The sequence below is a fragment of the Anabrus simplex genome, chromosome 1, assembly GCF_040414725.1.
Source record: "Anabrus simplex isolate iqAnaSimp1 chromosome 1, ASM4041472v1, whole genome shotgun sequence".
In the NCBI taxonomy this organism is placed as follows: domain Eukaryota; kingdom Metazoa; phylum Arthropoda; class Insecta; order Orthoptera; family Tettigoniidae; genus Anabrus; species Anabrus simplex.
Genome location: NC_090265.1, coordinates 1,586,661,428 through 1,586,677,120, shown reverse-complemented (window position 1 = coordinate 1,586,677,120; position 15,693 = coordinate 1,586,661,428). Strand labels below are relative to the sequence as shown.

Here is a 15,693-nt window from a genome sequence, read left to right as displayed (position 1 = left end):
ATAATAATAATAATAATAATAATAATAATAATAATAATAAAATAATTATAAAATTTTGGAATTAATTTTGATTTTCACTAAAGCTTCTACTGGTGTTATTGATGAGTGGGATACATTTTAAAGACTGAGATTCATAAGAATTCAACATTCACCACGTGTTGAGATTAATAAAAATTCATGGAGCCTTTAGCGAATTTTTCTGTGGAATAATAAGCGAGATAGCTGTCTACTAATTTTGTACAAACCTTTATTAAAGCCTTTGGACTCTTTCAGTTAAATACTTTAATTTTTAAAGGCAGTAAAGGCCTAATTTTGTTTGTTAATTTTCATTCCAGACCAGTAATGCTGGAGGACGAGAAGTACACTTGGTTACAAAATGCTACTGGAGAATGAGATATCATGAAAGTTTGCTGTAAGAAATCCAGCAAGGATATTTTATGTTATAAATGCTTGTGTTAATAAATGTAAGAGTGTTTTCAAAAAATTATTTTATTTTGTTTGGTCGTCAGCCCCTTTACCCTTAAATGCCTCTAGAAAACGGAAAGCCAGGAACGAACGGCCCACCTCAGCATCTCTCGCTCACTGGCTGGGCTTAGCCAGGCAATAATGGGGGCAAACCAGTAACCTAAAAACTCCTGTAAGGGCCGGTTCTACCACCTACTGGTAAAGTAGCGCATAAATTGCCCTCCATAAAAGGATGTTTACATTCTACCACTCCCAGATTGTGCTATCGGCAGCATAAAACGTAGTTACCCAGTGCATAATTTATCGGCCAATTCGAGGGCCCGATAGGACTTTACCTCCCCAGCAAGTTTTGAGAGCTGAACATTATTAGCTGTATTTCTGGTGACATACAACTTAAATTAGCTTAGTATACTGATCAAAGTATGAAACCATAACAGTGATCAATATTGTATGGCAGGATTTTGAACATTATTGCTTCTCTTGGGTTGCAACGGTCACACCAGCCTCTCGCATCAACAGCGTAGGGAACACATTTTATACGTCAAGCTTTCACAAAGAAATTCTACAAGGCTATAAAAACAAAAATTATTTGGAAATCATCTCAAATAGGCTTTAATATTCTAATTTTTCAATTTTCAGACACCAGGTATAACTTAGTATATGTATCTTCATTACTCCAAGTGTTCTCGTAGCGTAATGGCTAACCCACTTGCTTCGTAATACGAGGTATGCAGGTTCGAGTCTTCATTATGCCGAATCTTTTTAAAATTTTCATTATTAGCATTGTATTCATCTGTATGCCTCTTTTCATACGTTCCTTTGTTAATGATATATTTCATTGAAATGTTTAATCACAATATTATGTCTACTAAGAAAATGCTTTATATGTGCGCTACTTATAGAAAGTGATGTTATGATTAATATAGCATATAGTATACTGATAAAAGCATGAAACCATAACAGTGATCAATATTGTGTTGCAGGATTTTGAACATTAATGCTTCTCTTGGGTTGCAACGGTCACACCAACCTCTCGCATCAACAGCGTAGGGATCACAATTTATACTGTCGCCCAGGTAGCAGATTCCCTATCAGTTGTTTACATAGTCTTCTCATAAATGATTTCAAAGAAATTGGAAACTATTCCATTCCCAAATTCCTCTTCCTATGAATGTATATTTACCCCAATTAGTTCTTTACATTTACAGTATCTTCCAACTTTATCTTCATAAAGTTAAACATTAGAATGAAATGCATTATCACTAAATGGAAGCATGTGGAACTAAACGAGGTCACAGAGCTAATTGCAAATAGAGGATCGTGGAGATACTTAATCATTTCACAGAAGCCTGCAGATAGAATGCTCAAAGGCAATAAGTCCGTAAGAAAGATGTGTGTGTGTATATATATGTATATGGAAGCACATAAAAGAGAGATAAGAACGGCAGGAAATGAAAATAAATTTTTAAAACATAAATTAGAAAGACGAAGAAAACTGCGTACCTTCTATTACAGAGCAAGCAACTTGACCAATGTACTGCGAGAATACTTTCCAAAAACGCTGCCTTACATAACTGGTGTAAGTAAATGTAATCTCAAGATTTTAATCCCAATTAGGTATTGATTTTGAAGCTCATAGATTAAAATCACGATAACTTGACATAAATCGCTGTCCATAACTCTTAAGACTCAACTTATTAGGCTTTATGGTAATAATCAGCAGATGCAAGCACAGGAAAATAAGACAATCGAAATAACCTTCATACATCTAACGATAGATAACACCACACTCGAAAGCGAGAAGTCGCTGAAAATCAGTCTAGCCAACCCTGTATACTGGTGTCTAGCTCCGGGTAGCTACCTAGCACTTGCGCAGAGGTGGTAGCATGCAAGCCGAAGTACCAGCAGATTTACATCCCCAGGTAGTTTACCTCCTGGGCAGCTGCCAGCCACTTTACCAGCAGATGGTCGAACCGGCCCTAAACCATACATGCAGGTTATAACATAGATTTGAGCACAAAGAAGGAATTTCTAGTGCAAAATAAAGCCATTTATGTGAAGACCAAATATCCCTTACAATAAGCACAGGAATATCAAGCAAATGATGCATAGGTCAGCATCCAATAAGCAGACAACTCTAGGTTCCACACACATGAGCAACCCAGGCAACTACTGCAAAGCTGTCTCCAAATCATATGCATTTGTTCTGTAAGAATTCTTTCATGCACCACTAAATGTGCAATAATTACATTGATTTTCCCCTTAAAACAACTATCACCATCAACATAAACACCACCACACCATTATCGAAAGCTCAGTTTTATACCAATCCATGTCCAAATCGCCAATTTTTAGATAACTGTGCACACATAACAAACTTTATATATCTTCATTGTAAAAAAAAAAGTAAAAGTTCTGCCAGTGTTCAGCAAACACATGAAGACTTCCAGGAAGATAACTCTTGTTGAACTGAGAAGCAAATGTCTCAAATTATAGTATAACAGCTATTCAAAGGAATTAATAAGTACATGTGGGGAAATGATGATGATGATGATGATGCTTGTTGTTTAAAGGGGCCTAACATCTAGGTCATCGACTCCTAATGGTACAAAATGAAATGACAAATTATAAAAGCCCAAAAACATCCACTGACCACAATTCAAAACGTGAGGACAAAGAATGAATGGATGGATGGATAGGAATTTAAAACGATCAGTGGAACCGACCCACAGTGCCTCACATGCACAAAAGCTGGTGAAGAACAACAGAAGTACTGACCAAGGGACTGCTTCTACAGCACGATACTGAATCGATTATGCTTGTAGTCAAAAGGGGTCCAAAATCTAAGTCAGCGGCCCCTCACAATGGTACTTATCGCTACGAAAGTAGAACCATGGTATTTGTCATGTTGCGGCATTAATCAAGATTAGCATAGACTCGTGGTATTCCACACATTATGGTACTACTTACAGGTAAGAAAATTCGCACATTTTTTACAGACCTATGCTGTTTCGCACATTGCGGCGCCATTTACAGGCGACGCAAACCTATGGTGTTCATCACATAAGGGCACTAACCACAGGGACTCTTACTATCCCATGATGTTCCTCATATGGTGGGTACTTACTAATCACAGGCAAACCACAACCATGGGTTCCCTCATCCCATGGTGTCGCTCATATAGTGCTACTAATCACAGGTACTGTAAAAGGCGTCGAGCCCTCGTTTGCTACTAATCACAAACCTATTTGGTACCCAACATAGTGGTACTACGCGCAAGTAAAAGCGACCCAGGGTGTTTCCCGCGTGGTGGTACTAATCACAAGTACATTCATGGTTCTAATATAATCATCTGTTGGTTGCCCCTTTTAGTTGCCTCTTACAACAGGCAGAGGATACTGTGGATGAATTCGTCTGCGTCCCCCACCCACAGGGGGGGGGGGTTGTGTGTTTGGTCCACGAGAGGTATTTTATTTCCCTCAAGTCCACCGGAAAGCCAGTTAGGACCCCTCTATACGCCACGTGGGAGTATCACATGCTGTATCATGGACATGTGGGGAAATATCACAACATGAATGAACATGGTAAAATAATTTGAAAAATGTTTTATCTTTATTTTTATTGAATCTGCTAGAATCTTAAAACCCTTATACTGGACAATCCACTTCCTTGAGTTGTTCTAGGCAACTATTGAAATGAATCATATGTTACTAACCTCAACCACAATCAAACTTATAATCCTGAATCCTGGAATTGTGTGCACTATCCAGGTCACTCACACACAATGTAATAAATTAACACGCAACATTTTCAAAGAAATTTTTTTACAAGTCTCTTTTCAATTCTTCCTGCCACCAATAAAGCACATAGTGAAAAAAAGCCTGTGGCTCCTGAGGCAACAGTCACTCATATTTAAGAACCAACTCAATTACTTTAATATACTAATACCAATTAATGGGTGTTTGTTGACATCATCCTCAATAATAATAATAATAATAATAATAATAATAATAATAATAATAATAATAATAATAATAATAATAATAATAATAATAATATCAGACCCCATTTCAGCCTAAAATATGCTTGAAACCATTAACCCATTGAGCCCTACACATTTGTTGGATTGAAACTGCATTGGCGCTGGGATTATTTTGGAGGAAATATAGTGTCGCTTCATATCATGAGAAATTTCTTACTTACAAGACCATTAAAGATTTAAATATACATGAAAACAAAAGGCTTTCATACCACAAACTGCGGAACAAGGGATACTGTAAAACATTTTATTCTATTAGCATCACGGGATCGTGTTCAGTCCGCCTGCTGAGCTGTAACACAGTCTTCTATTTGCACTTCCTCTTCGATTTCCCCATCTATTTGTTCTTCAGGAGCGTTGCTCACACTAGTACTAATATTACTACTAATTTCACTGAAAAAATTTCATTCCTAATCATCATTACATCCTAAAATGGGTTATATATCGGTAAGTATCAATTCTATACTGGCAGCCATCTTGTTTACAAGCGAATCTCAAAGCTAGAGATAGCCCACTTCAAACTAATATTACCAAGCACACTATCGATATATATTTGCAAAGAGCATATAACATTGCAAAGAAAGAGTCCCTACACAAATCACAAATGCAACTCACTCTGCCATCTCTTGAGTAAAAGTTGAATTACGTAGTAAAATGAGACAACGGAACAGTTCCGTGGTCCGGCGTTTGGTCCACCGAGACGAAGCACGCAACGGTTCCGTGGCTCGGGCCCAATGAGTTAACAGACAAAAGATCTACGCCACAGCAGGATATTGTTGTACACTGCTGCACGACTAAGCCGAACGTATGCAAAAGCATATTACAACCTGTGACAAAGTTTGGTGAATAGTCCTGTACTATCAACATAGATAAACAATGCACGACAGTGACCTTAATGTTCTTCGAAATAGTCCCCTCCCTTAACTATGCACTGCTGAGATCGGCGATGGATGTCCTGGAAACTTTGCAAGAAGACTTCCTTTGGGATGGTGTTCAAAAGAGCCTCGTCATGTGTCGTTGGATGCCAGGAATATTGTCAAATCTCTTTCCTTTCAAAGTGAGTTTGAGTCCTGGGAATAGGAAGAAGTCTGGAGGATTGAGATCTGGCGAGTATGGGGATGTTCAAGTTGCACCGCCCCCTTTTTTCCATGAACTGTTTGACGATATTAGCTGTGTGTGGGCGAGCGTTGTCATAGACAAAAAACCATGAACCTTGTTGTGCGTACTGGGGTCGTACCCTGCATAGACATTTCATGAAACGGGTCAAATTTTCAATGTACCATCCAGCATTCAACGTCGTTCCCTCAGGTAGAAATTCCTTGTGGATAATGCATTGACTATCGAATAAGGTGAAGAGCATCGTTTTGATGCGTGACTTTTCGGCTCTGACCTTTTTCCGATGAGGGGATCCCAGAGAACACCATTCCATGCTTTGGGGTTTTGTTTCAGGGTCGTACCTGAGAAACCAGGTTTCATCCTCAGTGACAATACAGTTCAAGAAATTTGATGTCGCATCCGCCGTTTCGACAAAATTCTGTGAAGCCTCTAAACGTGCCTGCTTCTGATCATCAGTCAAGTGATGTGGCACAAGACGAGAACACGTTTTCCTCTTCCCTAACTTCTGGGTAATGATTTGTCGCATGGATTCGCGGTTAATCTGCAATTCATCCGCTGTCGTGCGCACAGTTAATCGCCGATCGTTTGTGAATAATGTCCTCACCTTCTCAACGTTTTCATCACTGACGGCAGTCGCCAGTCTTCTGCTACGGGGGTTGTCAGAAACACTTTCCTGGCCTCTTTGAAAATGGGCAGACCACTCGTACACCCACTTCAAGGACAGTGCTTGATCTTCATAAACACGTACCAGCATCCCGTGCGTTTCTTTCGGTGTCTCGCCAAGCTTAAAACAAAACTGTACATTGAGCTTTTGGTCGTTCATGTTCCTGTTCGCAGTTCAGAACAAACACACTAAACACGCACTGTGTCAAATAGGTCTTACACGGCACACACACGATGCTCAACTGAACCATGTTGGGGGCAGGTGGTCAAAACCTGCTGCTACGCAGGTGCAGCGTTGTGTCTTGCCAGTGTTGCCAGATTGACCGTTATGACTTCATTCACCGAACTTTATTGTCACAGGTTGTATGTTACTTCCAATAGAGATATTGTAGCAGTTGTTATACCCAGGATTGGCCTGTGGAGACTCGATCATTCAGATGTTTACGCGTGGAGGGTTGATGTCTTTTTTTTTTTTTTTTTTCCAAAGTTGCTTTACGTCACACCGACACAGATAGGTCTGAATGTATAATATAACTATTTAAAATAGTTTATTTGAATCCGCTTTGATCAATACACTCATTAAATGAAAGAAAAACTATTTATTAAACCAAACATATTTCGGGAAATCTCAGTGGTCAGATCAAAGAACAAAACAATATCACACAATCTTAAAGAAGTATTGTCTTAATACACCATATCAAAGAGTAAAAAGAAATATTATAAAAATGATCAATATATAAAATTTTGATTGAACTGAATGAGAATACTATATAAATTTAGGATCTTCAAGTTTTTCTTCTTTTCTTCTTTTTGCTCCTTAAATGATCACATGCTAGTCTATACAGTGGGTTATCTTCTGCACTTCTCTCATTTAAACTTGATTCAAAATTATTTTTTTGTGTAAGGTAAATTTCTAAATTTTCCAAAACATTCATTAATTTTCCCTTTTTGGCCGAATGTAATAATTTTATGTCATTGGAAATGTCTGTAAATTTATGATTCATTTCAATCATATGTTCTCCCATTGCTGAATATCTTTTATGTTTAACCGCATTAAAAAACATTTGTCAATGGGAGAACATATGATAGAAATAAATCATAAATTTACAGACATTCCCAATGACGTGAAATTATTACATTCAGCCAAAAAGGGAAAATTAATGAATGTTTTGGAAAATTTAGAAATTTACCTTACACAAAAAAATAATTTTGAATCAAGCTTAAATGAGAGAAGTGCAGAAGATAGCCCACTGTATAGACTAGCATATGATCATTTAAGGAGCAAAAAGAAGAAAAGAAGAAAAACTTGAAGATCCTAAATTTATATAGTATTCTCATTCAGTTCAATCAAAATTTTATGTATTGATCATTTTTATATGATTTCTTTTAACTCTTTGATATGGTGTATTAGGACAATACTTCTTTAAATTGTAAAACAAAAGATTGTGTGATATTGTTTTGTTCTTTGATCTGACCACTGAGGAAGGGAATGGTTGAGATTTCCCGAAATATGTTTGGTTTAATAAATAGATTTTCTTTCATTTAATGAGTGTATTGATCAAGGCGGATTCAAATAACTTATTTTAAATATCTATATTATCATTCAGACTAGTCAATATGGACCAAACACAATATTAACCTATCATGGTTAAATTTATTAACAGATAGGTCTTACGGCGACGATGGGACAGGAAAGGGCTAGGAGTGGGAAGCGGCCGTGGCCTTACAGTGAGGTTCGAACCTACTATCTCTCGAATACTGGATACTGGCCACACTTAAGAGACTACAGCTATCGAGCTCGGTAGTTGATGTCTTCATTTAAAAAATTTGACTGGGAGGTGGCAATAGTAGGAAAGTGTACAAGGAAATGACAGCCAATCTGCACATATCCACAAACTCTGCGTAAGTGCAAGATTCATTCAAGTATGCCCCTTTTCTAGACCAAATTTACAGCGTATTAGAAAACCTTCAGAACATGCTGAACAGCCTTTGCTCTCAAACAAGGAACCTTTTACATTGTACAATCTCCTTCTTACGAATGAAACTGTATTTTATTACTTTCAGACGTCAACTATCACTTAAAGGACATTTTTTTTCATCAACTATCTACTTCTTTCCTCCAGAATATTAACATTCACTTTAAAATAAAAAACTGCATTTTTCTATAAACAAAATTCATAGTTAAGGAGGCCCTATTCCCTTATAAGCTAGTTAACAGTATGTTATTGTTATCATCAATAATAATAATAATAATAATAATAATAATAATAATAATAATAATAATAATAATAATAATAATAATAATAATAATAAATATGGTCTAAACACAACTAAAAATTATTTCAGTAACATGCAAAAGAAAAACTAAAACCCTCTACAAAGACATATTATTAAGGTACTATGCTCAATGGCCCCTGTTAAATAGCAGATTCCCTAATAAACTTATCACTAAGCTCACTGATTTGGCAATGATTCTGACATTTAGAGTTCTAACCTCCAGAATCTCATTTGTTAGCATACTTCTACACATTAGCTGTTTCCTTTCCGTTCAATGACTTTAGAATTTAAAAGTAATGTAATAGTAAATGAAAGAAATTTTTAATAACATAAATTAATCTGGAAAATTTATGTCATGATAGTCTCATGAAAGCTTCAGCAATTCATATAAATTCACCTTGTATATACTTTTGTATTTCCGAAGATTTTCTTACATGATTTTATTGGCCTTCCAAAGAAGCCATGATGATACACTAACTCCAGAGGGAAAATTACTGTAGCCTATTTCCAGTCATAAGCATTGATCTTATCTCTATGCAAGCTGTGTATTGAAAAAGCTACCAATTGTTAGAACCATAACACCATCAGAATGATTTCTGTGACATGCGATTTTACTTCCCCTTATACTTATGCAACAATTCTTGCTCCTTTTTCTGTGCCACCTAGTATGAATGAATGAAAAATGAAAACCTACAACCTGTTTTCCAGTCATTGATGGAGTCAGAGATGTAATGAATGAATCATATATAGGCTATTAGTACGATGGGATTGCTACTCCCGATGTGATTTGGTAATGATTGACGGATGCGATGAAATGAGAATGGAGAGTGCTGCTGGAATGAAAGATGACAGGAAAAACCGGAGTAACCGGAGAAAAACCTGTCCCACCTCTGCTTTGTCCAGCACAAATCTCACAGGAAGTGACTGGGATTTGAACCACGGTATCCAGCGGCGTGAGGCTGACACGCTGCCATCTGAGCCACGGAGGCTCTTCTGTGCCACCTAGTATATCTTACACAATCTAACAGTAAGACAAATGTTATGCCCTAAGTTAGTTGATCAAGAGGCCTAGCCAGCCAGCAGGTGAGAGTGCTGTGTGTGAATCGAACCGTGATCGTCAAGCAAGGCAAGTGCTCTCAAGAAAGGCTGGCAGGCAGAGAATGTAGGAAATGAGTTCTTGAAATGGCTATCTGAAGTCTTTCCCCTCCTGGTTGAGGGAGATATTTATTTTTAAGAGTTTTATCACTGTTCTGCTTTGTAGGTACATGATATAAGTAATGCCAATAGTCTTTTCTCGAGAGAGTGTTAAGGTAAATAATTCTGAATTTCCATCATTCTTTGTATTACCACGTGACACTAACTTGGGTACTCTACCTTGCTTGTAATTTTCAAATGTCACAGAGACATTCGAGTGTGTCTCTCTCTCGGAATCCTCTTCATTCTTTTATTCACTGCAGTCCAAAACTTTTGGCTTCAGAGCTTAGACTAGTTTTCTTTTTGCTGCTAAATCTCGCAATCATTTTAAAGACAGCAACTGGACATCTTCTTCTTGTTATAACACTTCATAGCCGTCTCTAGGCAGTAAAAGGATTCCTCACTGGATAGCAAGCTTCCGTCTTCACTGTCAGGTACATTTGCAAATCTTGTAATGTCTGATATTGTCGCATTTCCAACTCCACATTCCCAAGCTAAGCTCGATCCACTAGCACCACTCTTCAACTGCTCTATTATTTTAAATTTATTGGAAACACTGGGAACAACGCATTTATGTTTAGTCGCCATTGCAACTTCTTCATGGCACGCAAATCTGAATTTGCTCAGTGCAATACCTTTAATTAACCAATGCTTCAGTTGATCGATAAGTGAAGGGTTATGAAGTGGATAACTGATGCTCTTCTCTACTTATATTAACAAAGATAAAATTTTGTGTTTTTATTCTGGTCTTTCATTCTAGGTATGTATTCTTAACCCGATGAACTCAGCGTACGGGGCACACATGCTTGAGCTCACGTGGCCTACAACTCAGATGACTAGGTGGGCCTGTGCATTGCCAAGGCTTACATATCTTCTTATAGTGTGCCCAATTTGTAACAGATGGCCCTTACATTAAAGTTTTTGTATATTAGAAAGTTTCTGGCAAGGGTATTACCAAGTTTTTCCTTGTTTGACCTTCACAGCACATGAAATGGGTGACTAGAAAATAATGCAAATTCTTTTCAAGCCAGTAACCATTATGGCAACTAGCATCACATGCATTTATGAACGCGAGGAGTTAGTGAAATTAATTGTTTTAGGTAGTGATTCGGAGGATAATGTTAATGAAGATCTTCAGGAATTAGAGGCTTATAACACTAGCCAATATGATTTTGCGGTAAAATAGAAAATATGTAATTCTTATGGAAATCGCTGCCTTGATTCCGAAAATGATGCTATTTTTTCCTATCACGTCTAGTTTTGATGCAATTCGGTGTTTTTAGTATCTGCATGAATTCATAAGATGTAATGTTGAGAGATGTTCTAGCACAACTTTTTTTAGAATACAATTATGTGATTTTATTTATTATTGTTTGCACTTTATTATAGGTTTATTGCTGTCTAAATGTTCATTTTGTAGTTGGGGGTTTCATGGTAAATTCATAATAAACTCTTCAATAAACAGACGTGTTAAAAGCCCCAGCCTTTATGCCATATTTATGATGGACTCATAAAGCAGTTTCCTTTCTAAGATAACAGTGTTGCTTGAGACGGGCTCCAAGAAGTACCGGTATGTGTTTAATGCGTCTTTTAAAGTTTCCATTCATTTAATTGTAGTCCTCTCGTGTGCGCGAGATTTAAGGTATTTTAATTTCAAATTGATCACTAATAAGTGAAGTTCTAGTGTTTTAACACCATCATGGCTAGTGTTTCATGGGTGCACAGAAGACAGTGTAAACAAAGTCCTCAAAAGTTTTGTTACATTTGTGGAGTTTGTGTGTTCAATTCCAAGGTGCATCAAATAGACTCCTTTGTAAAGAAACTTTAATTTTCTTACTTTAAATTGAAAGTTGGGGATCAAGACAAACCTTTCCCACCTCATATTGCATGCAATACCTGTGTCGAGGGACTACATTACTGGTATGAGGGCAAACGAAACTCAATGTCGTTTGCTATACCCATGCAATGGCGAGAGCAAAAGAACCATCATGACGACTGCTATTTTTGTATGACCCATGTTGTCGGTTACAATAAGAAAAGTAAAAACAAAATCAAATATCCGAATCTCAAGTCAGCTCTTCGATCAGTTCCTCATGGACCTGACTTACCTGTACCTACTCCACCTACTCACTTGAGTGAGGAAAGTAGCAGTTCATTGCAATCTGACGATGAAGAAATAGATTTCGAGCCACATCAACATGACACACCTTCAAACAAATTCAAGCAATCCAAATGGAATGATCTGATAAGGGACTTAGAGGTAACCAAAGGAAAAAGTGAATTACTTGGTTCAAGATTGCACGAAAAGAATATGGTGGCACATGGTGTTACATTTTCCTGGTACCGAAATCGTGACAAAGAATTCCGAAAGTATTATACTCAAGAAGATGAACTTGTATTTTGTACGGATGTTTCAAATCTTCTACGTCAATTGGGAGAGAAAGAGTATGATCCTAGTAACTGGCGTGTTTTTATTGACTCTTTCAAAAGAAGTTTAAAGGCTGTTTTGCTTCATAATACAAATGTTCTGGCATCTGTACCACTTGACACTCCACAAAAATGTCTGAAACATACGAGACCTTAAAATTGGTGCTTGAAAAAATTAAATATCACGAGCATGGGTGGCAAATTTGCGGTGATTTGAAGATCACTGGATTGTTGCTGGGACAACAAAAAGGCTATACAAATTTTCCCCGTTTCCTATGTGAATGGGATAGCAGGGCACAGGATAAACATTGGAATGCAGTGAATCAGCCAGAAAGGAAACAACTATAACCAGGATACAAAAATGTCTTGAATGTAAGTCTTATTGACCGTGAAAAAGTTCTACTTCCACACTTGCACATCAAATTAGGATTGATGAAACAGTATGTCAAGGCATTGGATAAAAGTAACCTATGCTTCCAATATTTATCCACTACATTTCCCTCATTATTAGATGCAAAAATCAAAGAAGGCATGTTTGATGGACCACAGATTCGTAAACTGATGAAGGATAAAAATTTCACAGACACAATGACTAAAATTGAGAAAGAGGCATGGAACACATTCAAAGATGTAGTGACTAAATTTCTTGGCAACATTAAGGACCCTCAATACAAAGAAACTGTAAGGAAAAATGTTGGTAAAGTTTAAGGAACTCGATTGTAATATGAGCCTTTAGCTTTATTTCTTAGCTTCGCATCTGGATTATTTCCCTCCAAATTTAGGAGCTGTCAGTGAAGAACAAGGTGAAAGGTTTCACCAGGATCTCAAAGATGCAGAACGACGCTATCAGGGATGTTGGGATGTGAATATGATGGCCGATTACTGTTGGTCGACTGCACGAGACGACCCTTCTAGAGATCATTCAAGAACTTCAAAAACCCAGAAATTCCACGGAAAACGGAAAAAGACGGAGGTGTGAATCTAACCTGCACATAATGTAAGTAACAAAACAATGTACGTTTAACCATGTAATTTTTATTCAAGGTACGGTTATATTAATTTAAAAGGAACTGTACAGCCAAAACTAATTCAGTTTCACGAATTTCAATATTCATTGAAAATATAATACAAACCATCTACTTGCTTACAAAGCAGCATTTATGTGTATTTAATGCATGCAAAATATGATTATGTTTTGCAAGCTGAAATTTGCATTAATATATCAAATTTAATCAATACTAAGTATCAACAATTTTACGTAAGAACAAAATAACATATTGTAAAATTACCACTAAACCAGACGTGATACGCCAAAACTAATTTTTTTCTCGAATTCTGCGTTAAGAAATTCATAAAACCCACGTATTTTCCTTTTTACCGCACAAAAAGGTTTTTTTTTTTTTGCAGGCTAGTGTAATCAGTATGAGGAAGAGTTGGGAGTAGTATAAATGAGTCAGAAAATGTAAATATTGCTAGTGACCTGGAGAGTGACTATGATCATACTCAAAATGTACGAAACCGAACGACTGGGTGTGGATAAATGGAAATAATAATCCTGTAATTCACTCCTTCAGAGCAAACAGTGATGTTTCTGAATTTTTATTCCACTAGTTCCTTCAGAACTCTCCAAATTTTTAGGTTATATAAACCAGCCATTTTTTGAAATTGCTACAGAGACAATTATGCTCAGAAGCAACTTGCAGGTGAGGATAAGAAAATGTGAACAGATGACAAGAAATGGTTTGACACTATGAAGAACAAAATAAAAGCATATTTTTTATGTATCTGGATGTCCCAACTTTTCTCCACTGAAAAGCAATATATATTTAAGAAAATTGGAACTTCCAAGTTTTTCTTTGGAATGCTTTGTGCTATCACAAATAACTATAACAAAAATACTTTGAGGGTTAGAGCACATAATATGCTGCAATACGTTTGGTTAAAAGGCACCATAATTGTGGCTATGCGGTAGCGCACACAATAGGAACGTATATCATGGGAACAAAATGGAATACAACATTTACATCTCAAATAATGCACAGAAACATTTTATTAAAGTTCATTGTTCTTGCATCTAGCACATCACTTCACGAAAGACAGGTCATTCTAAATGGCTCACAGTCCTTATGCAACAGCATTCTCATTTGCTAAAGGTGCTGCTATTTCATTGGTGTTATTTCAAAGGGCTTCTCAAACAAACGAGGAGCCTCAAATCCCAATACTGTCAGGGCATGGTCAAAAACCCTCCTCAAATGATGACTAGCATAAGAAATAGTTCAGAAAGGAAAACAATGCACAAGCTAGGCAAAATAGTGCTAAGGTCTTTGTTTTTTAAAACAAACCAATTATCCAATAATTTATAATACGAAGCAATTCATTACAAGCAGCCAGATTTTCTTGGAAACATGGAAGATAACACATAGAACCAATAACACAAAAATGCAAACCCCAGCATTAACATAAGATGAGTACAGTAATAATACAAATCACAATGTATGAAAACCAAGAGCTTGTTCGCAAACACTTGAATTATTCACCACTTACAAAACAAAAAGAAAAGAAGAATAGAAAGACAAACAAATACAGTGAACATTTTACATTTCACATTAGCACAAAGCTGATTAATTCTCTACAAAAGCTAGGCAAGAAAGAAATACATTCAACATCCATATCTACAGCTTTAAACATACTGTACATGCTATGATGCCAAAAGTCTCTCAACACTTTTCACAGAAAAATAGAAAACTTACCAGACTCCCAGCCATCTTCTCCTTCCTCATCCTCAGCAGTCGTATCTGAATCGCTGGAATCAGCCTCTGATGATTCACTGGGTGTTTCCTGGAAACAACCCTGCTGATTCTGATGAGAGCTGGAGTTCATCCAATTCTGGTCAGAAGAGGGACTTGAATCCAAGTCTGAAGGTACTCTAAGCAGGAACAAACTCACCTGTCAAACAGAACAAACTCACCTGTCAAACATGAATAGCATTAGACAACAACTGTAAAGAAACATTTCCAAAGTATTGCATAATAATATAGGAACAAATTGCAAATGTTGTAACACTGTCATTGTTGCTTGATAGTAACGACAGTTCAGACCCATTTCACCCTCCTCCTGTGTTTATTCAATTTTCTCTTTATCATACAGTTCCTACATACATATCGATTGAAAATTTCTTAAAAATAGTCCAACTCAATGACTCTTGCCTCTCTGATTAAGATGAGAACAAAAACAAATTGATCAAGGATGAGAAGATAAAAAGTGCAAAGAAATGGGTTGATGAGGAATGGATCCAACAGCAAAGACAGCAGTTTGTAAAGATATAGAGTTTGTCCTTGTTCTTTTGTGTTTTCATGTTTCTCTCTTCTTTCTATAACTCCCTCTTCCCACACTAGCCTGTCATTATCTATATTCTTTGCAAGCAGTAGTACTATCCTGCTTTCTAGCTCCCTGTCTATAGTTTTGAAAATAATGATCTCCATAACAAACAACCAGTATTTCATTTGTTCCAA

At 36.8% G+C, this 15,693-nt stretch overlaps 1 protein-coding gene across 4 annotated transcripts in view; it reads right to left on the bottom strand.

The window, feature by feature from the left end:
• LOC136858571 (phosphatidylinositol 3,4,5-trisphosphate 3-phosphatase and dual-specificity protein phosphatase PTEN) overlaps window positions 1–15,693 on the bottom strand; it is a 516,439-nt gene that overhangs the window by 100,506 nt on the left and 400,240 nt on the right. For all 4 annotated transcript variants that reach the window (XM_067138224.2, XM_067138225.2, XM_067138226.2 and 1 more), the window contains one exon: window positions 14,932–15,127. In XM_067138224.2, coding sequence (XP_066994325.2) covers window positions 14,932–15,127 — 196 coding nt within the window. The remainder of the gene's footprint in view (window positions 1–14,931; window positions 15,128–15,693) is intronic.